The sequence below is a fragment of the Tympanuchus pallidicinctus genome, unplaced genomic scaffold (genome assembly GCF_026119805.1).
Source record: "Tympanuchus pallidicinctus isolate F22 unplaced genomic scaffold, pur_lepc_1.0 scaffold9, whole genome shotgun sequence".
In the NCBI taxonomy this organism is placed as follows: domain Eukaryota; kingdom Metazoa; phylum Chordata; class Aves; order Galliformes; family Phasianidae; genus Tympanuchus; species Tympanuchus pallidicinctus.
Window position 1 is genome coordinate 16,821,575 of NW_026294813.1, and position 27,423 is coordinate 16,848,997.

The 27,423-nt window shown below is 41.2% G+C and overlaps 1 protein-coding gene across 10 annotated transcripts in view; it reads right to left on the reverse strand.

Annotated features, from left to right (window-relative positions):
- The window catches only part of CELF4 (CUGBP Elav-like family member 4), a 715,804-nt gene that overhangs the window by 1,780 nt on the left and 686,601 nt on the right, over positions 1 to 27,423 (reverse strand). For 9 of the 10 annotated variants that reach the window (XM_052670670.1, XM_052670666.1, XM_052670668.1 and 6 more), the window contains exon 12: positions 22,529 to 22,695. In XM_052670670.1, the coding sequence (XP_052526630.1) occupies positions 22,568 to 22,695 (128 nt within the window). In that variant the 3' untranslated portion in view covers positions 22,529 to 22,567. Of the gene's footprint in view, positions 1 to 1,590; positions 1,679 to 22,528; positions 22,696 to 27,423 lie in introns of all 10 variants that reach the window. The other variant, XR_008203252.1, reaches the window with a different exon arrangement.

Sequence of the window (27,423 nt, forward strand, 5' to 3'; positions counted from 1 at the left end):
GAACCGGATCAAACCCAAAGTGAGCAAGGTAGTCACGATCATGATAGAGAAAAATAAAATTGTTCCTATTAGTAATAATAATCATAAATCAAATAATAGTGAGGGATGTCTATTTAAATCTGTATTACTATGTATGTACAGATAACTAAGTTTTAATTATTTTTAAGTGCCACTTTACCATGCCAGATCACAATCTTGCTTGGTGGGCTTTGGTAGTGTGAAAGGCATCGAGAAAGAATTCTTCTACATTTTAATGGGATGCTGTCTATGACAGTGTGTGAGCGTTCTGTGGAGACATAGCTGCCAATAACATCTACATCTTTTGTGAATGTCAGAAAGTGGGACTTTGAACAGGTAATTTATAGGAGGTTAAATGAAAAAAAAGACTGTTGGAATAAACTTTTTTTTTCTTTTTTCTTTTTTTTTTTTTTTTTTGAAAAAAAAAAAAAGTAAAGCTAACATTTCTTAAATAAAAAAAGTTATTTAAAAAAAATGTAATCATGATCCGACTAGGCTTGACATTTAAGTAGGATGCTTAATCATTAAGGATTAGCTCTTATCTCTTTCTAGCAAGCAGGTTCTTCTTATACACTTGGTGATTTATTACATCAAGAAACTTAGAAACTGCAAAAGGTCCACTCTGGTGGAAAAGTGTCATGCGGAATATCAATCCATGCTGGCAGGTTTTCACACTGTTGATTCAACAAACAGCAAACCGTACACAGCAGTCTAAACAATTACAACACCAAAAATAATAATAGAATAAAAAAATAAAAAACACTCGTCAAGGACCCTTTTTCAGTTGTAAACAAAAAGATGCATTTTGCGTTTTGATCTGGATGTTTTTGGTTATTTTTTTTCCCCATTCAAAACAATCCCTCCCTCCCTCTAAACAATTAATTTTGTCTGGAGTTGCTGTAATACAGAACCTTAGAATTAGGAATTCTTGAAAAGACATACAATGAGGCTTTTCTTGGGGTTAGTATATATATATATATATTTGATTGCTATAGTTTTCAAACTACTGTTACTATCATTTTGCTTTTTGTTTTATTTTTACCATTTGTTTTTAAAATTTTGGAGAGTGATTTGAAATATCCTAAGGGGTAAAAAAGGCATCAATTGAAAAAGGCCCCAAATTCTCCAGAAAAAAAAATAAAATCACAAGATTTTCAGTGCAAAAATATTAACCACACATTTTTTCTCTCTGTTACTTTTTCCAAATTATCTGTAAAGTTACAACAATCCCATTTTTTTCTAAAGAATTAGGAATCCATCTTTTTTTTTTCCTTCTATGTGACATCTAGAGAAGCATAAAACGCTGACGAGAAATCAAACGACAAATAAAGAAACCACTGCAAGCACCAAAAACGAAACGAAAATGAGCACAGCAAAAAATTGTGGCAGCACAAAGTCAAAAAAGGCACATGTGATCATGACTGGCCAATCATCAACTGATACAACATCCAAGAAAAATGCTTCAATCACGGCACCTGCACGAAACTTGACGGCATGTCATGCAACCAATTCTTAGCTTGTTACATGACGCCATCATGTCACACTTTCAACTTCGAGTTGATTTGAACTTACGGCCTGGGGGACTGTATTCTCCACTTTCATGTCATTACGTGAACTTTTTTCCTAGCTCAGCGCGAGACTGTGGTGGATTTGACTGGCTCTTGGTTGGTTTTGTTGGAATTTGATTGAATGACAAAAGAAGAAAAGATTTTTTTTATATATATATATTTATATATAGTGTGGAAAAAGGGAAAGGTAAGGAAAGAAGATATATATAAAAATAATTAAAAAAAACTTACAAACACAGCATTAGTCAAAAAGCTCTAATGGAAATACTTGCTGTTAAACTATATAAAGCAAAACAAGAAGGAAAGCAAAGCAAAGAAACCGAACAGAATTAAAGAAAGAAGGAAGAAAAAGAAAGAAAGGAAAAAGAAAAGGATGGAGGAGGCCTAGCCGGAGACACACACGTAAAACACACACTTAAATGTAGACACACAGTCAACAGTGAACAGTAACAGAACGCTGTGCAGTGGCTGTTGAGGAGAGCATGCACTGAATGAATGAGCGCAGACACAGATCGGTTTGCAAAGTCTGGAAAAGAAATACATTCGCTGCCAACCAGAATGCTTTTGTTAGCACCAGCCTCTCCCGCACCACCCCCAGCCTCCGGGGTGTCGTGGGACAGCTAGCCAAAGTCCTCTGGGAGCTGTGCCATTTCCTTGGACAGACTCCGGAGCTGGCACTGCTCTAATGCAATTACATCCCAGAAAGTTTAAAGTCATGGGGGAGTAATAGACCAAGAGCTGCTTTGGCTACTGAGAATTAAAAGAAAAAAGAAAAGGAAGAAAAAGGAAAAAAAGAAAAAGAAAAGCAACTACTGGCAGTTGTTGCATGTCTATGTCTATTTAGTGGTTATTAGGGCAGCAGGCTCTGGATACAGCAATGCTGGTATGGCGTGAGAAGCAAACTTGTAGAAGGACTCAGAAGACATGATGATCCCTAAATCAGCATCGTTAAAAGAAGGAATTTTACTGCTTTGGTGTTTGGCTTTGGCCTGATTAAAGAAAACAAAAATGGAAAAAATTGAAGAGAGAAGAGGAAAGACAAGATGAGAGGAGAGGAGAGGAGAGGAGAGGAGAGGAGAGGAGAGGAGAGGAGAGGAGAGGAGAGGAGAGGAGAGGAGAGGAGAGGAGAGGAGAGGAGAGGAGAGGAGAGGAGAGGAGAGGAGAGGAGAGGAGAGGAAAAATAAAGGAAAAAAATAAAAAAAGAAAGAAAAACGGAAACTGCCTAGGATTGGTTGCTGCAATCTACAGAAACACTGTTTCTTTCTTACTAAGGAAAATGTCCCTGTATTGGCCCAGGTAATTTTGCCTCAGTAAACACCAAAAATCACTGAATATAATGATACACTTGTCTTAGTTGGCAGATCTGCACCCTGTTCTCAGGTACTGCATTTCTACCCCGCTGGCAATGCTAATATCTTTCCTCCTGCCTATTTCTAAAAAGTCACTGTATACAACCAACATGTCACCTTGTGTTTGGGTGTTAGAAGAATATTGTTGGCAGCTCTCATCCTGAAGTCATGCATGCTGGCTAGAGAAAATTCTTTGGCTTTTTATTATTATTATTTGACTTTTTTTTTTTTTTTTTTTTTCTGAGCTGAAATATGCTTTCTGGCTAGTGCCATTATGCTCAGCTGATGAGACAGTGAACTAAGCCCCTGAACTGAGCATTGGCTTCAGCTCCATGCCTTGTCCACAGTTGGCTGCTGCTTGGTTGGAAGTGTCTCCTTCTCAATGGCCTGGTCCCAGAACTATGCAGCTGGATGAGCTGTAAGTGTTAGCCTAAGCTTCCTGGGGTTTGGGTGAAGAGAATAGACTGCTTCCACCAAAGGCAGATGCAAGATTTGATTCTACAGTCACTTTTCAAGCAAAAAGGAAGAAAACTGTCTTTTTGAAGATGCCCCAGGGCAGAAATGTTGTCACTTATGTCTCTGGACACTCAAGAAAAAGCAGTGTGAACAGTACAGATCTAGGCTGTGCTTAAGGAAGCAAAACAGCATCCCTCTTACCCATGGGGGCATTTTTGGCTACAGACAGCAGTCACAAAGGAGGCCACACCATGGTCACTGCATCTATGTGCCTATGACCATAGACGCCACCTCACCTATGCCAGCTCAAGACAACCTTCAGGGTGAGGAGGGGCTCTTGGACATATCCTTGACAGGGAGAAACCTTTTCCCTTATGGCTGGAGCAACAAGGACCTCAGTGGTCTGCCATTGGCTTTGGAGTCGCTACTACCATCCCTCTGCCCATCCTCCACACACACCTTCAGACAGTGGGGATGTGACGTGCACACACACATATGCACACATATGTACAGATGAAGGATTAGAACTTGCTGAGGCTAAAACAACAAAACAAAACAGAAAACATGCTTTCAAATGAAAGTCAAAGATGGTCATCCTGTCTGCCTAAATCTTTCTAACGTATGGGTCTGTAGCACCTCCTTGGAGGTAGAGAGTAAGAGATCTTTGGACATCTCTAAGGAGATATCCTGCCCACAGAGGTGAAGAACCTGAGCTTGGGCAAGGTTTCTAGTAAGCAGTAATGCTTTTACATCAATTGACAAATGAAATAGACTATCAAGTGCCCAGTCCTCTTTTTTGGGTCCTAAACTCAGGCAGACTTTCCCTCTGGAGGACTTCAGAGGTACATGCCTTTCTTGGTTGATTAGGCAGAGGAGTCAGATACCTATCTGATGAGGACTGCTTGATCAGAGGCCTGGAATTGAGAAGCAAGTTAGGCATCTGTGTTAAACAGGCTGGACACCAGCCAAAATCATCTGTTTAAGGAATGCAATTCACTTTTCTGGGGAAAGGTATACCCAGAAAAGCAGCCTTGGGTACTTCTGAAGAAAATTTGTGAATAGAAGTGTTAGCGTTATCAAGACAAGTATATACACCCTAGTTCAGAAGTGGTACCAGGGAAACAAAGAGGAAGCATACTTCCTGACCACCAGGGGTCTGCACAGAAGGACAGATTAGGAAAAATATCTTTGCTTCAAGTGACAATGACCAAGAATGTGCTGTGCTGAGCAAACCGTAGCCAAATGCACCTGGTAAATGCCAGTATTCCTCCAAACAGCTTCTCATTTAAAGCCTCTAAGTGGATCTGGAGACCGTCTTCTTTGAACACTGAATGGAGATAATAGCTTAAAGCCCTAATTAGGCTTCAAGTCACAATATCTCCATCTGAGAAAAGGACTCCAGGTGGATTTAGTGAGGAGAAACAGGACTTGCAGCCCACAAGTTCACACATCCTAAAGGATCCCTTCTGATCAGAATGTGAACCACGGCCAAAAGGGGTGTATGTCTATCTTGATTATAATGAAGATTTGAATGCCTAGCTTTGATGGAAATGGTCACACTTTAAGTCTTTAACATAAAGGGAAGCCTTCCTGAAGATCAGCAACGTCCCTCTCGTCCAAATCTAATTTTTCAGCTATAAATACATATTTCTGCTCCACATTAGGCTGTGGCATTGCTGAGACCTGACAACGATGTACCTGAGGCTTTGCCAAGACTGCTAGATGATTTCTTGAAGTGTCTTTTGCAGATGCAAATTGCCTCAGTGTCAACCAGAGTTGGATTACTACTTCTGCTACTGAATGTTTTGGCGGGAACTAATGAAGGACAGGCCTTTCCCAAAGACCCTAGGAATGTGCAGATGATCTTTAAAGTACGCGGGCTCATGTGCTCTTTTTCATTCAACACATAGTCTAGGGAATGTTAGGCTGGTGGGGGGACGCTTGACATACCTGCCTGCTGTCAGGGTATGAACGTATCTGCTCAGCTTGCAAATAGAACCAATGGCACACGCAACATCACTTTTGTGTTTTCAGAAGACCACAGAATTGGCCCAGCACTGCCTCTTCTGTAGTGCACTCCAGGGTTATGCTCTCCTCCCTCCACAAGTATAATGTCTTCCATTCCACAGTTTTCCTACAGTGTCCCTCCCCCTACTCCTATTTAGCCAATTCTCCATGGATCATCTTCTCCATCCCTTCTTCTGTGCAATCTCACAGGCAAAGAATCTCTCCCTGAAAGGACTCAAAAGCCCTCAGTTCTTCCAGCACCAAAGTAACAAGCTCTTAAACTAAATCTCTTTTGATGACTGAATATTGCTCACTCCACATGAAGGTTTCTTTACCTTTATGCAATATCCATTAGCCTCTGTTCACACACTCATCGAAAATGGGAGTCCAGACCCTGTCCTTCTGCCTGTTGGAGCCTGTGCCTAAGAACACCTTAGCTAGGCAGTGGAGATATTTTTCCTACAGCTGACAGATCTTTACAGCTATTGCCTCTGAGGCTGATCAATATTATTTAATTCCCAACCTGTGTTTTTCTCACTTGCCTTTCTTCTTGTTTCTATAGCAATTTTTTGCTCTGTTTTATACCTCTGCACCAACTTTCTCCGAGCACTGGATGGAAGTGCCTTCCCCTCTGCCTCAGTCTTCCTCCTCACCACCCTCTTCCTCACGTGCCCCTGCACGAAACCTGTCCAGTGCAGGTGGAAGAAGGACACAGGGCTCTCCAAAATGAGCTCCATCCCTGCAACAATCACTGCACATAAGGCTGTCATAGGGAGTCCAAGATCAGGAACTCAAATGTCTTAGAGCAGGGAGGGCACTACGGTCAAGGAGATTTTGCATCCATGCTGGGATTAAATGAAGGCTGATCATTTATGCTATAGATCAGTGCATTTACCTGGGCTCTTGGGGTGCTATTTTTAGGAAGAAAAAAAAAAGAAAAAGAAGAAAAAGAGTGCTTTTGTCAGATGCTTCAGTCCTAACATCTGAAGGTTAAAAAATGAGACAGATAGCATACGTAAATCTATACATACATGAATATGCACACATATATATCATACATATGTATATGTACAGAGGTACTATATATACATATATATCAATAGAGACAGTTACACGTATACAGATACAGAAGCTAATGTCATCTAACAGGGAGATGGGAGTCCAGCATTTCAAATGCTAAGGTTTTCTGTTGTTTTTTATTTAAGATGCTCGATGTTCCTTCCTCATTTTTCCCATTTATAAATTAAAGGTGATGATAAAAATTAGCTTTTAAATTGTAATGTCCTTCTTTCAAATAACTGTATGACTTACTTGCTGTGCAGTGTTGTTACTAGGATTGTTCTCATTTAACCATGTTACATTCAGAGCTGGTTGAAAAATGACCATTATTTTCCAGGGGAAAATTGTCATTATTTTGGCTTTTCTTCCTTTAAATATTTTATTTTATAAACAAAGCAAAACTGGGATGGGGGAGGTGGCTAGAGGATGAGATTAATTTTTTTTTTTTTTTAATCAATCTGAAAACCAGTCCATTTTTAACAGAAATTTAGTGTTTTGAAGGCCAGCATTTTTAATCAAGACAGCTTTGTGGCTTTTTTTTTTTTTTTTTTTTTTTTTTTTCTGTGAGTTTGCTGTTGGCATTTCTTTTTTAATCTTCTAGAATGAAAATTTGCTGCGGAAACATCCAGTTTGGTCAAAATGTCACTTTTTGGTCACCCCTTCCTCCCCCAGCCAGTTTGATGAAAAAATGTCAAGCAGCAATAGTTGTGTCACCTCTGATTTATCTACTTTTCTAGAGCCATTAGTCTCAAGCAGCAGATGAAAAAGCACCACACTGGAGCAGCGGCTTCTGGAGAAGCCAGCTTGGTCGGTCAGAAAATGTCACTGGTTCCGTGTGTGGTGTTTCCATTCTCTCCCTGTCCCCAGGTGGTAGCATGAGTGGGCACTGCATGATAGGGACCACAGGGGGGACACCCCTAAGGAAATTTGGAAGAATGGAAAGCAAAGGTAGGTAGAGTGGGATGAAGGGTGCTCTGATCTGCCCTGCACTGAGGTTGTGATAGGGAGCTGTGGGGAAGGACTGAATGGAGCTCTGTCTGCCCTCCTCAGCAAGGTCCAGGATTTATCTGCTCAAGCAAACGCAGCCATACATCCTGTTCCTCTCTCAGCTGTGCTTTACCAGCTTTGCAGACAAAGGTCAGTGCAATAAACTCAGTCTGTTTCGGGAAGCAGGGCAGTAGTGATGGTAAAGGTCAAATGTATGTTATGTGGTTACTGTTCCAGCAAAGCCTGTAGCCTCTTCCACTTCTGTTGGCCAGCTCAGCAGCTCTGGTGCCCTGAGGAGCACATGTCTTAACTCGTACAAGGCAATCACTCCTGCTTTTGCTGCTGGAGAACATTGGGTGGGAGAGGAAATTAAGCTGTGTGGAAGCTACCTTTCTGCACATAATGAAAGGTTCTTTATTACAAGGGGGCCTCAAGGAGTTTGCTATCTCCTGAGCATTGTACCAATAGTTTAATTAAAAAAATGTACATGGTTGAGAACCAAGTCTAATTGGGAAGCCGTGAGCGAGCCTCTGTGCCCTGTCTTTGCTTACTTCTGCTTTGTAGTTTGTTTTTTTTCCCTTTTGTAGACTGACAAGAGCTTATCAAAATGCTGATGAACTGAATGCTTCACTCTTCCATTTTTGCTGCTGAGTGTTAGACAGAGACAAAATGCCCACCTTTCCTTCCTTTATTCCTGCCAGACAATGGCACCTCCAGGAATCATCTGAAGGCAACCAGGGGAGGTTGTGGCCAGGAGATGAGGAGACCCCATCTCTCCTCGGAGCTGAAGTCGGGAGTCCTCAACTTGAGATCTGCCAGCCCTGCCACATTTGGGGTGGTGGGGTCATTCTGTGCCCTATGGCCACACAAAACTGCCTTGAGGGCTGCAAATGCTGCTCTCAGAGGCAGCTGCAGCTTTGCATAGCACTTGGACCCTTCAGATGTCCCGTGCTTCCTTGTGACATACAACGGGACTTTACCCATATCCTGCCAAGCCAGTTTAGCACCACTCCTAGCCTATGTATTCTTCTGAATTAGAATGCAGCCAAGAACATATACTCCCAGCTTGCAACACTCAATTACTCCTTCTGATATTTTATTTTTTTTGCCTGCAGCTTCAAATTACCTTCAAGGTGCACAGTGCAATTAGCTAAAAATATTTCCTGCTTCGTTTTAATTGCACTAAAACTCTAATGCACCTCCAGCGAGGAGCAGTAAGGTGGAAATTGGTGTCCCAAATATTTCAAATTGATTAAAGCCCAGGATGACTCAATAAGCTTACATAGTTCTATTAATTATTAAATGTTATTAATTTTTTTGTTAATAAAAAACCCTTCCTGAAGCCACATTCCATAAGATGCTTCTGAAACAGGCTACTTTCAATGAAGAAATGATAATTCTTTCTGAATTTGAGAAAGATAGGAATAGAATTCCTCCATGTAGCTGGAGTGGTTTCTATCTGAAGAATTCACAGCTCTTGGCAGATTTTATTATCTCTGAATTTGATTCTGAAAACACTTATGTACGTGACTGATGTATGTGACTTATGTATGTGACTCATTTCACTGCTACAGCTGAAGTATTTATATGGTTCTTATTTAGAGCTGGATCACGTTTTTTTCAAAGCCTTTCTTGGTTGAAAATGCAGGTGATCTGTCAAACTACGATTGCTTAAAAATAAACTAAAATTTTGTCAGAGAATTAAAAATAAAGAAAAATTTCTTTGAAGGCACTGAGAAGCATTGTAGCTGGCTCATAAGATTACTTCAATGTACTATGAACAATTATTGAAAATAAACTTCCACTTGCATTCATGAAGAGTTTGATTAGTCTCAGACCTTTGGTTTTCTAGTTCATTGTCACCTCAGACAGCCCATGCCTGCAGCAGCGCTGGCTGGAAGTGCTATCATCCTTCATCTCAGAGAGCTGAACTCAGGGCTGGACTCCTTTAGCTCTGCCACTGAGCTTTGTATGGGATTGCTCCATTCAACTCATTTTATTCAAAACAAACCTGTGCGTCTCACATGGCTGAAACAGCAGGTCACTGCTGGTCTAGCTGACTTTAAACCCATCAGGAGTCCATTGCATGAGCCATTCAGCTGCCAGGAGTGAGGTGTTGTGGGAGGCACTGAGCAGCCAGAGCTGGAAAGCCTTCCAGCTTATCTTGCTACAGCTGGAGGCTGAACCATAAACTGCTGTGAGGTGCCAGTGCTCCAGACTTGCACCTAAGCCTGGCAATTTCATTCCCACACATAAATATTATTAGACTTATTGTTTTGGGATGTAGAAAAATATTACAGTCATCTGAGGTCCTGAAATTTTGTCAAAGGGTTTCAAAAGACCTACAGAAGGATTAATACGTATTTTAATTTCTAGGAGTATAATCTATCTATCTTATCTATCTATCTATCTATCTATCCATTTATTTTTCATTTTTAGTGCAAGTGTAAAAAATTCTGAAAGGTGACCACAAATGGACTTTGGAAGTACTTTTACTTGCCAATACCAGTGTAATATCTGAGTGTGCTGCAAATAGTTCTCAGCTATCAAATGCACTTTCCAACTTGTATAGCAGTTGGGGTCTGTGTGCTATATGGATGTGCTTAGGAGGAATAAAGCTGAGACCCAATAGCTCATTTCACACGAGCTACCCAAGATATGTCAGATGAGCAAGATTTCTGCACTACAATGAATTCAATGGATTTATCACTGATCTCATACAAGTGATAATGTTAGTCTAACCTTTGTGCCTCCTAGTGCCTAAAGGCTAATGATTTCCTTAAACGAGGAATGGTGGTGGGATTGAGAGAGATGATGTGCATCTCATCCATTTCCACGGTTGTGAACAAGATTTGGTAATAACAGTAGAGTCCATTGCAAAAGTCAGAAAAAAGCTCCCGTCTCTGCAACCCTCTCCTCCTGTACTCTCCAGGGCAGGAACAATCTCTGACCAGCTCAGGAACCACTTATGTCAGCAACTAATTCTTACACAATTTTGAAGAAAAATGAAGGTGCTCAGCCTCTTGCCACAGGGCACATTGAGAAGATGAGTGTCTGAAAGAAACCCAGCCCCTTGTTGGTGTGCAAGTCCATTCGCTTGCTTGCTCTGAAGCAAGACTCCAAGAAGGCAGGTATTGGCTCCTCCCTCCCCGTGGGAATACAGGAGACAGATTAAAGAGAAGGGGAAAAAAATCATTTCACAGCTAGTCTGCCCCGAACAAGGAAAGGTTCCTGACACCAACAAACTAATCAACGCTGAAAGCTTATGAGGTCAAGGTTTCCCTTCTCCTCCATTATTCTTTTGACTTTTTCTGACTGGCTGGGACTTGAGTGCTGCCCTGGCAAGTCTATAAATATAAAAACCTTTCTTGCTTTCCTCTGGAGCACACTGAAGACCATTTGAATACCTGTGGGGAGAAGTTAAAACTAATGCAACTGAATGCAACTCACAAAAAACAGCTTGTCCAACCAATCTTCAAGTGCTGACCATAAATTGCTGTGAGTCAGACCCAAGAAGCTTTCCATGCTCAACATGAAATGGGAAAGGCAGCTCTCCCTCCTAAGAGCAGGCAATCTGGATTTAGTGTTTCATGTGGAGGATTATGGCCAGGAATGTTAATGCCAAGGAACATGCCAAGTTTTCTGTGCAGTCTGAGCTGTGCCTTAAGGAGGGTGCCCAGGACTACCAGGATTGAGCTCTGCACATGTGGGCTGTTGTTCCCTAGGTTCTGTACATCCTTCCCTGTGCTCCCTCATATACTCCTCAGGCTGCCTGGATGGTCTGCCTGTTCACAGCTGGTGGAAGTTTCCCTGACCCAGCAATCAAGAAAATTTCAACATTTGTAAAGTCATTTTCACTGGCACCTCTACAATGTGAAACACTCCTGGAGCAAAAGGAGCATCTCTCTCCATTATTGCATGGAGAGGCATGACAGTCTAGAAATATCCATCTGCACAGGCTGGTTATGAGGATCCCTTTCTTAGGCTCTTTACATGCTCTGCACTGCAGCACAGGGATCTTTACTCAGCAGCCTTTTAGAGGCCTTCTTGGGTCCTCTGTTTGGCTCTGCACTACTTCAGTGAGTACACTTGCTCTGTGAGAGGCTCTGTTTGGTAGAAAACAGGAAAAGAAAAATGTCCTATTCCTACCAAGGTCTGACAAACAGGAATCATAGCTGCAGCATAAGCTTCTCTGATGGATTCGGCTTCAGCAAAATGAAATTAAGATTTCAGCAAACAAGCCCCAATTCTGTGGTACCAGTAGAACAAATGACATCTGATAATTGCTAACTCCTTTTGCTTATTCTTTGCTCTGTTCACCCCATCAGTCTCTCCAGATTATATTTTCAACTGAGTTTAATGAACGCCATTTATTAAACTAACACCAGGGTTCTGCTCTGGCCTCAGACAGATGTGCCTGCTAATATGAATCATTTTGTTCAATTGGATTATTCTGATAAAGAGTGGATCCCCACCACTCTGCAGTACACAAACAAATGGGGAACAGCTCGCCTCCAGTTGTGACCAGCCGCTCCTGTTCATTAGGAGGCAGCTCCAGGCTCTGCAGCCAGCTTGGCAGGGTGGTGTCCCTACCAATTCCATCAGCTGATGCTTCTGCTTCGCTCCACATCCCCATCTCACCCAGACAGACCAGGTCTCAGCACAGCCCTGAGCCTGGCTTGTCATGATGAGAGCATCACCATCACCTTTTCTTTCACCAGCTGCATGGGCAAGAGGGTTCACCTTCTCCTTTGTCAAAATGAATAGTCCTTATTTGAATATACACTAAAATCCCCAAACTGTATATTCTTTTCTGCCTAGTGTGCCATGCCTGACCTCTTTTACATTGACATCTGAGAAAATGTGGACTACTTATTTGCTATTGATCCCTCTTTACTCTGATCTTCTCCAATTTTTTGGGCAAAGAGACAGGGATGATATGCTTTTAAAGGCTTAAAGTACTTTATGAGTCAGAGAAAAGGGATAAAATCCGTTTGAAATCTCTCTCTCTGAGGTATCTTCAGTCTATGGTTTGGGATTTTAGCGTTGAAAATGTTGGGTCAATCTCTGTAATACGCTGTGTTCAGGCACCAAACATCCATCTATCTGTCTATCTCGATACAAATCCTACCTTCTGTGAACCATAAAACTCCTCACTGAGTGACATTACCACTTCTCACATCGACAGAACATACTGCGCACACATATCTCAGGGAAAAATTACAGTGGCAATGTGAAAGATCAAAAGAAGAAAGCAGAAAATTTCTCTGCTACCTGACTGTAAGTAGCTAAATCCCACAACAGGTCTTTAATTGGCAGAAATCATTATTGTTCCACTAAATCCTGTGTTTTTTTTCTCCAGGTGTAGGGAAAGCTCAACACTTCCAAAACTGACTTTGATCCTCAATAAACTCATTCAAGTGTGTTTCTGAAGGAAGAAATTTTCATTTCAATCCTGAGTAACACTCAGGAGTTACTTTCAGGAGTCACTGTTGAGAGCCAGAAACCTGACTGTGAGAAAGTGAGGATGCACTGACGGAGAAAAGACCCCAAAGCCAGCCACGGTGCTCATCCATGTGCCATTACTAACAGTCCGGGAGCATGCTTCTCCACAAAGCCATCTGCTGAGATTTGTGTTCCTGTGCTCAGGTTTCAGTTTAAGAACACATTTCCTTTAGTATAATATTCCCTTATGTCTGATCAGGATCTGTGGACCTCCCTCCGCATTGTATTGGATTGATCTTCATAGGAAACAGGAAAAAGACCTACATGCATTCCTGATGGGATTTTGTTTAACTTTGTCTGTAGCAAATAACGTAGCAAATAAAGCTGAGTGGAAAACAGAAAACCCTTAGCTTCAATCCTCTGCTCTTCTGAATTCACCAAATCACCTAAGGATCGATCCCGTTTCCTAGAGTGGTTGTTGGACTGCCTGTCTGACCAGCTTCACATTGCAGCACCTTGTCTACCATGGTGGAGCGATGTGTCATGTAAGGAGAATGGACAGGGGAAAATAAAGAGAATGGAAAGCATTCACTTGTTATATGTCAGAAGAGATGGGGTGTCATGTCTGTTGATGAGTAGGAATATTTCTTCAAGAGGGGAGGAAAAAGTTAATCATATTCAGCATAGACAAATCTGCAGCTGACTGCACAGCCCGTGGGTTTCATGATGGTCATGCTGTGCTCAGAAACTGGTCCAATAGCTTTCCAGTCCATAGAAAACAAGGCAAGGAAAATCTTTTTTCTTTTTGAACAGTCCGCTTTTTGGGGAAGACATTGTATTACAGCACTCAATTATGACAATCAGTGTCCACAGATCTCCCAGATCAAACAAAGATGTTTGCTGGCTTCAAGAACTGGGCTTCACATAGACACAAGTCACAAAAGCAGTCAAGTCCTTGCTATGAGGATTTTGAGAAAGCTTGAAAACAGTTTATTTCCTGGACTTGAAGTGCAAATTGCTTCTCAGTTCAAGGAAGAAAGACTGTTCCAGCTCTGTTTCATTGCTGGGACAAAGCATGAGGCAGCTGGGAAACACAGTCATGCTGAATAAGCCATCACTTGTCTCAGCAAGGAATGGGTGCTTCAAACAGACCAACTGCTGGATCTGTCCTACACAGGAAAAACAGTGCATCTGAAGAGGTGGGGAGGACAATATCTCTAAAACAACAGGAGAAATAGTAATGGGAGAAATAGGCTTTCTAAAAAGATTTGCTTGAAACCATAACTTTCATGGGATGACAAGAGAATTTCTCTTGTTTATAAGTCCTTGTAGTGAAAAGGTGTTTTTCAAATAAGCCAGAAGGATGCGTTTGGAAGTAGGCATGTCCATTCCCTTAGTCTCTGCTCTAAAAAGACTAGAGTGGACAGAATAGGGATGTTGCATCTCCCTCTAGAATTGGAAATTATTCAAATATCTCTGCAATAGCTTTTCAAGGAGATGGTTAAGTAAGTAATGGTGGGCCTGAATCCTTGGGTGCAATACATCAGTGTCACACCATGGAGTTCACAGCAGCAGCTGATGGATGCTGTCTGAGAACTTCACGTGATCACAGTACATAGTACCTTTCTGGAAGGAGCACTGAGTTTTCATTCAGTGCACTTCTTGGTTGGGAAATGACTGCTGTTCTTGTTTTCCCCTCCAGCTCAGCGTTCTACCCAGTCTTTCAGAAAGGTTGGATGAAGCTCAGCTTAGTGGAAAAATGACCAATTTGAAATAAAAGCTGTCTTTTCTCTAACTGCAGTCACAAGCAGGTCAAAAGATACCTGAGAAACAGTGTTTGCACTGCAAACCTTCAATTCTCTGCTACAGCTGAATCAAACACTTCAGAGACCAGAGTTTTGATATTCACTTGTATCTGGCCAAAGTTACTGCACCTATGAATTATTCAAATATGCAATTATTGCATTTGATATATCACTGGATATAACTGTGGGAATGAGAAACAGTGTTCTAGTGCAGCTGATTGTATATGCCTTCCAAACCATAAGGACATCAATTTAAAGTGCTCACATTGATGGAGCACTCTGCAACCCCTTATTAAGATTCTTGCCAGCTCCTGTAGCAGTATTCCCCTGCAGAGTAAATTTCATGGAGTTTTTTAGCCTCTCTTTCCTTTATACCTACAGTGTAAGTGCCAAACACTACCCCATACAGCTTCAATTCATGGTTCTGCAGTAACTCTGAAAGGTCAGTAGCAAAAAGTTCAGTTCATTTTCAGCCTATTGATCAATGCTGCACAAGTAACCTGAGTCCTGTGAACCATGTGTTGCAGCTGACTTGTAACTTTGACTTCATTGGGAGCTTCCCCCATTAACCTCCTGCTTTTCCTTAGGGCCCGAGGACCATGCCCTGAGTGATCTATACCATCCATACTATCTTTACCTGAACGAAAAAAGTATTTTCACAATGCTGATGTTTTCTTTCAGTTAAGCACATGAAAAGCAGATCCATTATTCTTCAAGCACATGAAGAATGGGAACATCTAAGAAGAGCATCTCTTGTCTGAAGTCCTATACTATATGGTCGCTCATGTTGGGCTCTGAATGACTTACCTTTTTTCTCTCCCCTGGTACAGGTATTTACAAACTGGCAGCATATTTCTTTCCCATCTGCTCACTAATGGCTACTGCTCTCCCCAGTGCCCCACTGTCAAAAAGATTTTTCTGGTTTGTCCCTTATTTTAAGGTCTTGTAGGACCTTGTACTGATTTTTCCAAAGCCTCTCTCATTCTGGATCTTTCCCCTCTCTCATTCTCTTTATACCTATTTTATTTGAAGGAGATTGCTTCTTGTCACTGTTTGCTGTTGCTGGAACAAACATTTTGGCTATGCATGTCCTTTGTGTTTTTCCATTTCTTTGGCTCTTGCTTCAAATCACTGCTGTTTAAAGCATCTATCTTTTCCTTTGCATACATTTTCCAATTTTTCTTCAGTTTGCAATGCCTCCTGCATTGGCCCAGCAAATCTCTGTGCTGGCTGAATCAAATCAAAAAGTTCCTTCAGAGACCACTGATTGTGGGTTACTGCAGGTGCCCATTAACTGAAGGAATTAGCACAGGAAGGCTCTAAATCTGACCTGCTCAGCTGATGAGCAGTGACCTGGTCTCCATGAGATCCCATACTAATTTTTTACACTTAAGGGGCTAAATACAACACCCTCTCCCACTGCCAAGCAACCCCAGGGCTTTAAGGTTTTGCTGTTGAAAGCCTTCGTACACGGCACAACCACAGCAAGCCCCTGGTCTTTTCACAGCAGGGAAAATGCTGGCTGCATCATTGGAAAAAGTTCTCAAAAGCCTCAGAAAGTTTACGTTAGAGCATCGGGATCAATTGTGTCACAGTGGGATGAGAACTGGGATGCTGCTTTCATATGTATTATTTAATTTTGAAATAATTGCATTATCTAACATTTAAAAAAAATGGTGACATGGGTTTTAATGAAGAATTCATGCTCTGTACTGAAGAAAAGTACTACGGTGTTGCATTGTGCTGCTCTATCACTCCCATGACAAATAGTGCGGATCTGTTAGTGACCTACATGGACTCATTTAGATGCAAACACAGCAATACTCCTGAAAAGCTGCCCTGCTTTGAGGAAGAACAAGTTCCAAATATTGCTGAATGGAATTCAGTCTCAGAGCAGTAATTACTGATTGTAATTTTGGAGTAAACGCAGTAATTAATTATTGTCGTTTTCCATCAGTGCATTATATTGTGTGCCAATCTTAGAAAAACTACAATAATTAGCAAATGCGGTTTTTCATGCTCTTGTATTGAAACTGTGGTTTATAGAACAGACATCAGAATTTTACCATCATAAATTTATTAGTAATTTAAATGGGCGGACAGGTTAAAAATGATTGGCCTGAATAGAAAAGGTTTCCTTGTCAGTTTTGTAAACAACTTAAGCAGTTTTGTTTCCAACTCCCCCAGTCACATCCAGTTCCATTCTCTCATGTATGAGCACAACAGTGTGAAGTTAGGGTTACAAACACACTATGAGGGACGTTTAATTTAATCACAGTTGTCAGTGGAAATTAAAAGGAAAAGTAACCCAAAGAAAAAAACTGGCAGAGCTGATGTTTTTCCAGTACCTACACAGACTTTCACAACTGAAGCTGTGCTCTCATTCCCACTTTTTTCACTTGTAAAAAACTTGTGCTGGAGTACTGTTTCGATGGAATGATGCTAGTGCAAATTTCTATAATGTAAGCAAGTCCTAAGTGATCTAAGTGATGGCTAAAGGATGCAAATGACAATAATCTGTGCAGGAGGAAGAGGGATTGGTTAGCATCATTGCAGGATGCATAACTGCAAGAAATGGGATTAGGTCCTGAAAAAGAACGTGTAGTCTGAATCTCAAGCTGAACAGCTGAGCAGCAAACAGTGAGATCAACACAACTGCACAACAGCCTCTCCCTGGAGGTGACAGAAGACTGTCTGAGAGGGATAAGCAATCCCAAATTCACTAGCACACTTCCATCTGACTTTGCAGTGATGAGCAACGATAACAGGAGAAAGTCATAAATGCTCCATTTACATCCATTTTTGCTTTTGTTGTTCATTTTTCTTTTGTCTTTTTTTCTTGTCGTGAGTGATCGGAATTTTGCTTGTTTGTTTGATTGTTTTGTCTGATAATATCTGCTTATTCTGAAATTTGTTTTTGTTTGTTTTCTTCTTATCAAAGAACAGAAAGTTCAAAATGCAAAGCTTTCTGCCTTTCTTTGGTAACATATACATTCCAATGGAAAAAAAATATAAATTCCTATGGGAAAAAAATCATCACCTATTCCAGCCAGCTGTGAAAACAAGCACCTCACTCATTCTACATTAAATCACATATCAGCACATGATCAGGAAGCTGTAGGGAAGACCTGGACATACTTTCTTGTGTATTCAAACTTTGCTCCGTGTTATTTTTTCTTAAAGAAGGAGGTTACTTGGACAATGCATTCTCTTAATGCTTTGCCACTACTCCTCTTAGGAGAGGAGCTTATAAAAAATCGTACTGCTATTTTTTTCCTATCTTCAGTATCACTTCCACCCCACTCACTCTGTGTCACTCACATGTATTTTGTCCCACTCACTTTCATGCCAGTCAGTACTTCAATTTAGACACATCTCTCCATCTTTAGCTTTGAATAAAACTTCAATAGTAGTGTATCTGAGGTGGAAAATAACAGTTTTCCAATGACTGGTCACTGAAATGAGAGGGTAGTGAGGTGCTGGAATGGGCTGCCTAGAGAGGCTGGAGATACCCTGTCCCTGGAGGTGTTAAAGGCTAGGTTGAATGGGGTCCTGGGCAGCCTGATCTGGTATTTGATATAGTGGTTGGCAGCCCTGCTTGTGGCAGGGGCTTGGAACCTGTTAATCCTTGAGGTTCCTTCCAACCCAAGCAGTTGATAAGATTCTATGAAATGGAGGCACAGGAGGAATATGGACAGAATTTTCACTGCTCTTCTGTGCATGAGCAATTTAGTTATACTGCAGTGTACTTAAAAGCTCCTAGGAATGGCCACCCAAGTGAGCCGTGGATTTCAGTACTTTTTTTCTTCATTATTTCATGCATTTACTATCTGAAAGACATATGAAGTGCCTTTGAATCTTTGCTTTCTAGTGCTAAGGGGGGATTTGTAATAGAATATATTGATTTTGGCAGAGTTGCCTCAAATGATCCTCCTCTTTATTTTTCTTTCTATTCTCCCAACCCTGTTATTTTTTTATTTTTCTTTCTTTTTCTCTTTTCTTTTTCTTTTTCTTCTTCTTTTTTTTCTTTCTTTTTCTTTTTCTTTTTCTTTTTCTTTTTCTTTTTCTTTTTCTTTTTCTTTTTCTTTTTCTTTTTCTTTTTCTTTTTCTTTTTCTTTTTCTTTTTCTTTTTCCTCTTCCTTTTCCTTCCTTCCTTCCTTCCTTCCTTCCTTCCTTCCTTCCTTCCTTCCTTCCTTCCTTCCTTCCTTCCTTCCTTCCTTTCTTTCTTTTTGCTGCTATAACCACTTCTTTAATTATGAAGGAAAAAGAGAACAGAGGCAGCCATTTTGAAAATATTTTGACTTCTGAATTCTTCAGAGCTTTTCTTTCTGCAGCTTATGGACTTACTTGCCACATCACAGAAATACTTTCACTGTGTGACAGCAACTTCCTTTGCAAGGAAAATAAGGGACTTCCAATCACTGTGGGCTAGGCTAATTGTGCCCCAAACGGGAGATTTATCAGTTAAAGAAAAAGTGAATTCAGAATTAAAATAGAGTGAAGATCTTTCCTTCTTGGTTGAGAAAAAACACTCTAGTGGATTACATCAAGCTGGGTGTTCGCTTTTGTTTTATTTTGTTGGCAGCTTCTTATTTTTGGAAGGGAGTTTGATAAAAGAAAGATCTTTCTTAGAAAAATCCCAATTAGAAAGTTTCTTGAGCACATACTTGAAGTACGTGAGTAACTGCCCCAATGTCCATATGGTTATTCATATGCTTCAAATTGGAACTAAGGACCCTGAAGAGCCATGACCAAAGCAAAAAAAAACCAAAAACCAGTTACTGTATTTAAGGGAGTTAAGGGAGCTGCTTGCTCTCATGCTTTGCAATAACTATCTGTGCTGTGGACATTCAGACCTAGCTGACTTCTATGCTGGTGGTTTTAGGAAACTTATTGCTGCATTGTCAGTCTACTGAACAGACAAATAATTGACTGCCAATAGCATTTTGGTGGCTGGAGTTTGCACATCAAACCAGGCATGGAGGTACACTAACACAATAGAAATACTACTTTTTTGGAAGAGTGGTCAGGCACTGGGGCTGCCCAGAGAGCTGGTGGAGTCACCGACCCTGGAGGAGTTCAAGGAAAGTTTGGATTTGGTGTTGAGGGACATGGTTTAGTGAGAACTATTGGTGATGGGTGGATGGTTGGACTGGATATCTCGTAGGTCTTTTCCAACCTTGGTGTTTCTGTGATTCTGTGATTCTGTAATACTGAGTCAAAGACAACTGACCCTTCTCTAAGTACAGCTAATTAGTGAGGGTTTAGCCCTGAGGCCTGCCTGCAAACTGCTGTACTGGGCCACCATGACCAAAGATTCTGTATTTGCTTAGAGTGCTGGTATGGAGATCTCATAGCACTGGAAATCAAATGAGCTGAAGAGCGATCTGGATCTAAGCCTTTCCAGTCACTAAGTGTCCTCTTCAGTCTCCTTCAATATGGTAGTTTCTATGCTAAATCAGATCCTTTCTTGGGATACATTCCTTATGTGCCCACCTGAGGCCACGTACACATGACTAATCTCTTTTGTGAGGTGCAAAATAAACTCCCAAACAAACATACACAAAGCTTTCTTCAGGATAACTCCTTTCTGCTAAAAGATAGGTATACATTCAGCTCATTCAATGGGTTCCTCAAGATGGGAGTCTATGTGAGAATAAGGACCTTTGAACTGCATCTACTAAGTTATGGTAGGGACTCTGCTTCTAAGAGCGGCAGAGGCACTGATCTGGTGATACTGCTGGCAAGCAGAGCAGTGAAATCTAAGTAAAAGCTTGGAAAGTTAAAGGACTTTGTAAGCAGAAAAAGACATTCAAAACTGTTCTTGTGCTTTGCAGAAGCAAAGAAAAACATGCTTTAGGAGAAAGATTTGAAATTTCATTGCCATTTTACTTGATGGTTCCTTGACACATAAATTATTAGGGAAAAGCCACAACCACCACCAGAATTCTAGTCCTACTACTGCGTTGTGCTATTTTTTGGAAGGAAGCTAAGACCTCGAAGTCAGCCTTGTCATGAAAAGCTAGACCTAGAGAACCTGTAATTATCCCTGATGAGGAAAACACAATAGAGTCATACCTGTGGAGTCTACACCCTGCACTTTCTCACATAATCAGGAGAAACAAGCATATCCTCAGTGATCACAGCTGCCCTACAACAAAAGCCACTGCTTGGAGCCACACAACTGTGGAGATATTTATTTGCAGGTGTTACCGAAAATCTCCCAAACAAAGACAATCCCTGCTTTAGCAAAACAGCAAGCATGCATCTCCCCCAACACTTCCGTGCATTAAAAAAGCCATTGTGATGAAGCAAAAAGCATTTTGATATGAAAACATATTTTGGTTTCAAGCTTCCAAGAGGCCTTGCCATAAGCAAGTAAAATAAAAGAGATATTTGAAGAGGGAAAATGCATTGAATGCATGACTTGGTATAGTCACATATAAAGGAGTTTCTGAACTATGGAGGTTGTATCTTGAGTCACTATTGTCATAGAGATACTAAAAATCCCTGTGAAATTAGTCCATACACCTAATACGTTTGTTGCACATTTTCATCTGCTTCATGTTGTCTTTAGTGCAGCACCTCTTTCAAAGACTTTCTGATTCCATTTCTTATTTCTAGGTAGGAAAGATACTGCTCTGAAGACCAGAACGAAGTATTTTCAAACATTTTAGAGATATCAGTGAAAAATCATTTGTGATCATTTTGTAGTTCTTTAAGACTGTTGAAGTTAGGGACTTTTCTACCCGAACCTTCGGTGGGTCAAAAAAAGCCTGAATCAAAATCACTGAATCTGAGATGTTATGGACATAATGGCCTGGAAAGGTCACCTAACCCATCTCACTGTTACTAATTTGAGAATGTAAACTGCTTGTTGCAGCTTAGGGGCACTGAAAGTGCTAGCTTTATAGGGCAATCTGGTGTGGAATGGCTTTAATAGCAGAGACTTCCCACCTCTGTAAGAAACATGTACTCTTCTATATTCATATTTCTCTAAGAATTATCTGGTGGAAAAGCCAGCTAGTGGTGGAAAACATTTCCATTTTTGAAAACATCCCCATTTTTGTTATTGCTGATAGATTGGATTCCAATGAAACAAGCTTCTACTTTTTTGACACTTACATATATTAGCTGTCTCCTTTCCCAAAAGCACAAAGTGCGTGAGTGTAACAATGAGACCCTCAATCAGATTTGTCTAGGTCCTCACTCAAGCAAAACCTCCTTGGCTTTGATAGGGCTTCATCTGTACATTAAATTTAACAGAGATGAGCATGGATCTTTCTATTCATTTCTTGGGAACAAAGAAATTAGGGGTTATTTAATTGTCAGGAAGACATATTAACATATAGTTATTATGCTGGAATGAAATTGGATACAGACTACACTGCATGAAGAATGAAGAATGCTTTGAAACATTTGCAACACAGAGATATTGAGACAGACACTGTGCCAGTCCAGTCACCTGGGATTACACTGCAACCCAGTCCCATTGCTTAATTGCAGATTTTCTTCAGCAAGAAATGCTGTCTTTGGCTGAGCAAGAGGAATCCGGATAACTGCTGCCTCCCCTCTAGCAACCAGGAAGACTTCCTAGACATGCAGGATGCCACTAGGGGAGCCCTTGTTTAAGCATCCTTCAACCTCTCATTCTAATGAGGCACAAACAGTTCCTCGTTTATGTGCAGGTGTGTGTCTATGTGGTGTGGCTCTAGCCAGAGGCCTGAGTGGAAAAGGCAGAAGCCAGAGAGTTGAAGAGCTGAATCTTTTTGAGGGTCTACAACACAAAGAGAGGCTACAACCACAGCTGACATCCCCTTCCCCATGCAGTTACCTGTGCTAGTGCTTTATATCCAGTGGTTCCCATAACTTCTCAGTAGGGACGATTAGCATCCTTTGGCCTCTTCAGCTGCACCTTCAGCCTCTTCATGCCAATCTGGAAGCCATTCATAGCTTGGATGGCAGCTTGGGCACTGGCAGGATTGTCAAAACTCACAAAACCTGTCAAAACATGAGGTAAGGCAGAAGGTTTAACATGCTGAAGGGGGCCAAGGCACGTACATGCAACGACCACTGAGAATGAACATGGGGAAGGGCTCAAGGGTGGTGGGAAGGAGGGAGTGAGCAGGTAGGAGAGTATGTGGGTGGGCAGGAAAGTAAGGAGAGGATGGTTGCCAGTAGGGGACGGAGGGTAGGAGGGGTTGTTACAGGTCAGTGTCCCAGGACTCAGTGCCTGGTCTGAGTGCTAATTCAGACATGAGACTACGTGAAGCATGGAGGTTCAGATGCTGGTGTCACAGTATCAAGCACAGACAAGATCTGGGTTACCCTAGAGCTGGGTGTCAGCAGATGCAGTGCATGGCTCAAGGCATTTGTTCTTTTTTCTTCTGTAGTGACCAGAGTACATCACTTTCTCCATCACATACCAACATAACTTCTCCCTTGCCTTCTAATTTTCAGAATGAAGCGAACCTGATGCACCTACCGCTACCTTCTTATTATGGCAATATAAGCAAAATGTGAATTTAATAAGCTCTCCATTATGGTATTCATTGGCATGAATAGTTTGATTGTTGGCCACTTAAGCAATGTGAGGAGCTTTATTAACTGGCAGTTACTGCAGACCTTTACTTTATGTTGACACTGCCACTGAGAAAGATGAACGCTGGTGCTTTCCTAAGATGGTTTCTATAGGTAGTTTCATACCTTGTCAGCATATCATTCAATCAGTTGTGGAGTGCGTCTAGAAATAGAAACACCCACAGTGATTGAATTTTGTACCTATAGTCCACCCAACATGCCATCCTTTGTCTCAGTGGAAGACTTGCTATCTGAAACTAAGAAGAGGCAAGACAGGTCATAATCAAAACTAGGTGCAACCAAACTCATTCAGCTTTGGGGAAAGTTTTTAATGTGACTTTTCTCCTTAATTTAGCCCCAGGAGGAGACCTCATATGCCCATCCTGTACATGATTTTTGCTGAAGTGACCATGAGACTGAGATACTGATGAGGCAGGGAGCCATCACTTTGTATAAGGATTGCTTCTGCTACCTTTGCCAGAAATATCCGTATGTGCCAGGAACATTTCTGAGCAAAAACCCTAGGTAAGTCTAGCCTGGACAAGCCTGCACTCCAGACAAAGCCATCTGTTTTCCCACCCCTGCAATGCTCTGGCAGCACAAATCAGCCCCAGGAACCCAGTGTCTCTCAGTAGACAGGCTTAAATGAAGAGACAGCTTTAGAGCCTCTCAAAAAGCTAACGCTGAGCATTTGCTGCCAGGTATACACCTGCTCCTGACAACAGCACTGGACATGGTTTACAGCCTTGGGCTGTTCTGTGTTTGCATTTAGCAACACCTCCTCTTTGGTCTAGTTCCTCCTTGAAAGCAAGCCTCACAAATGACACAGGGTGGCTCATGTTTGAAAAAAAACACGCATACACAAGAATACACACATATGCAGAAACACATCTTCTCACTCTTGCATTAAAGCTGTATTCCTGCCTTTGGATAATAATATAGCTTTATGAGAGATCATAAAACCTACAATCTCAGCTTCATAGTGAGACAACTGTATTATTAAGTGTGGCAAAAGTGGTTTTAAGAGGGAGACCAATGAAACAAATAGCCATCCCTCCCTGTCCTCCTCTCTTGAAGCAAAGCTCCAACTAATTGGTTCTCTGTGCAGTTATCCTACCAGCTACCTGGGTGACGCAGTACCAACACTGCAGCTCTGAAGATGTGAGCAGAAGTGTTGCTCAACCCTCACAGCAGTCTTCAGTCTCTAGACAGAAAACTAGAGTTATAGTGAGCAATGAGCTGTAGTGTTGTTAAATGGCACTGGATCTGTATTTGCAATCACATCTTAGCCAGTAAGGTGGCTGGTAATGTTCCCAATTTGCATCTGACTAGTTGAATAATCTATCAGTCAACAATGCTCTGTGATTTGATCTCGGCAAGAAGAAAGAAAATGAGCACCTCCTATTTTCACCTGAGTGAACTTATCTTCAGATACTTATGAAAGATCCTTGCAAATGCTTTCCTTCATCTTCAACTTGAAATGTGCTATCTGGATAACTCACATCTTTGAATATAGCTATAGAAAAAAACCATTCTTTTTAAAATAACCTATAGACTGCTAATACTCCTGTCTGAGACTCATAAGTTATATCTCTAACAGTAAACCAAAACTGTGCCAGGGAAGTTCAGAGAAAGTGAAGCTCAATTACCTATACCACTGAATTTTTAGAAAGACTCTTGACACAGTCTTGGCTTTTGCCTAACTCCAATTTCTGGACAGAGTGTGAGTATTAACACAGCACAGAAACTGTTTTCAGTACTTAGCTTGGATGTTGCCACGATATTTTGGAAAGTATCAGGATTTAATTGTTTGGGTGTGGATCATTCTATGCCAGCTGGACCCAGTGCTAGACAAAGTAGCCAGGTGCATTTACTGTTATAGACACAGCTACCAAATACGAAAGCTGAGTTGTCTGCAGCTGCATAACTGTTCATGTCATGTCTTTGGAGAGGCCTAGCTTCCATGTGAACTCTGATTTCTACTCTTGTAACTGGTCCTCTTGCAATGTACTTCTATTGGTTAAACATGTACATTCAGAGTGTGTCCACACATACATCCATTTATGAGCAAGTCACCTTGGGATCCTAAAATAATCAATGAAGATTTAGCCAATATGGTCAGTGGAGCGTAGAGTGCAATTTATTTTTTTGGTGGGACACATCTAACTGTGCTATAAGTCCCAGTGGCTGTGTAGTGGGGACCAGCACCGACTGCAGTGAAGATGAATACTCAAGTTAAACTGAGGTTTCACTTGGTGTTTACCTGATTCAGCAGTTGGAACTGACATCTTCAGGTAGGACTGGGTTAACTGGCTAATGCCTATATGGGTTACTCCTCAAAGTAATATTAATTATTGAATCAAAATCCTAATGCTTAAAAACCCCACCAGAAATATTGTCAAATGTGTTGGAGGTCTACCATTTGTCTACTTTTGCTAAGACAGACCTTTAATTGGGTAATAAGCCCTGGTGCTGGGATGCTTATACGTCTGCAAGAACTCTGCCTTTAGATAAGCTCACAAAGCCACTCTGGTTTTTATCATCACTTCAGTTTTAAGATGGAATTCTAAGGCCATTTTCTCAGACTGTGCAAAGCTGTAAATAATACAGCATTTTAACAAATGGGACTAATAAGAGAGATCAGAAGTGCATTTGCTCACTATATTTCATTTAGACCAGATAATGAAGCTGGGAGTTGTACTTTGACTCTGTTGGTATATCAGTTGCCTACAGATCTGGACTGGATTAGTTATTTTATTATCCTTAGTTGTCTGATATCCACTGCTGTAATATGAAGATCTCTACTGTCTAGTTGCTGGGGATGGAGGGGCTATATTGGGTGGAAAAGGAGGGCAAATGCTTTTAACTGTGCATTTTTAATATAAGCACTTCCTAGGGACAAGGCAGTTAATACCTCTATTGTCATTTGAATTTGACTGTTTCAGTTTTCAGGGTCTGAGTATGTCCTGTTGTTGATGTTTTCAGCTCTTCCTATTTCCGTTATTTACATGCAGTGATATTCATTTTGTTGAAGACATTTGGATGGACTTCAAAACGGAGAAAAGCTATAGTTTATTCTGAGAGCTGAGATTTCACAATGATAAAGGGGTAGGCAGATAGACAAGCCATGCTAACAATATCATATTCCTTTCTCTTTTCAGGTCAAATATCTACTGATAGATTATATGACAGTCTTCTGTTAATTGAACTGTTGACACCTTACCCAGCTTTGTTTCTCTTCTGATATGTGCTGGATTTAAACACGTAAGACTAAGAACAAAATAGATAAGGTGCTTGCTTTCTGAATTTTAGATTTAGGGTCAAAACACGATGCTGGCACTTTCTTTGCTGAAGAAGCTATCTGTGTTTTGGGCACCGCCCCTGCATTGTCATCTACACTCTTAAAGGACAAAAGAGAAAGAGAGAGGTTAAAAAATTGAAGCTGTTTCTGTGCATTAGATAATTAATAATCAGAGAAATATATGTCCTGCTCGAAGATGGTTGGTAGGAGGACAGGATTTTGTGATAAATCCTCTCCTCCCCCTCTCCTCTCCTCTCCTCTCCTCTCCTCTCCTCTCCTCTCCTCTCCTCTCCTCTCCTCTCCTCTCCTCTCCTCTCCTCTCCTCTCCTCTCCTCTCCTCTCCTCTCCTCTCCTCTCCTCTCCTCTCCTCTCCTCTCCTCTCCTCTCCTCTCCTCTCCTCTCCTCTCCTCTCCTCTCCTCTCCTCTCCTCTCCTCTCCTCTCCTCTCCTCTCCTCTCCTCTCCTCTCCTCTCCTCTCCTCTCCTCTCCTCTCCTCTCCTCTCCAGGATTATGTAAAAAGGCTGATCTAATAAATGATTTATCAAAGCAGCAAAGAATCAAGAAATGTGCTAGGATTGCAGCTTAGGGCATCTAATCTTCCTGACTCTGTACAGCAGCTTCCAGAAGATACTGACATTGGAGTCCATGACTTCTCCTGACTGGATCTTTTCCTGCATGACTTTTCCTACAGATGGAAATAAGGATATGTCTTGGAGGGAGTTTTGATTTAACTTCCATATTTTCCACGGGAATCGGTGGTACTGAGGCTTTCTTTTCCTGACACCAGAACATTGTTTCTACGTAGCTGATTATCCTGTGTTTTAACCAGCTGAGATGGTAAAGGAGGGA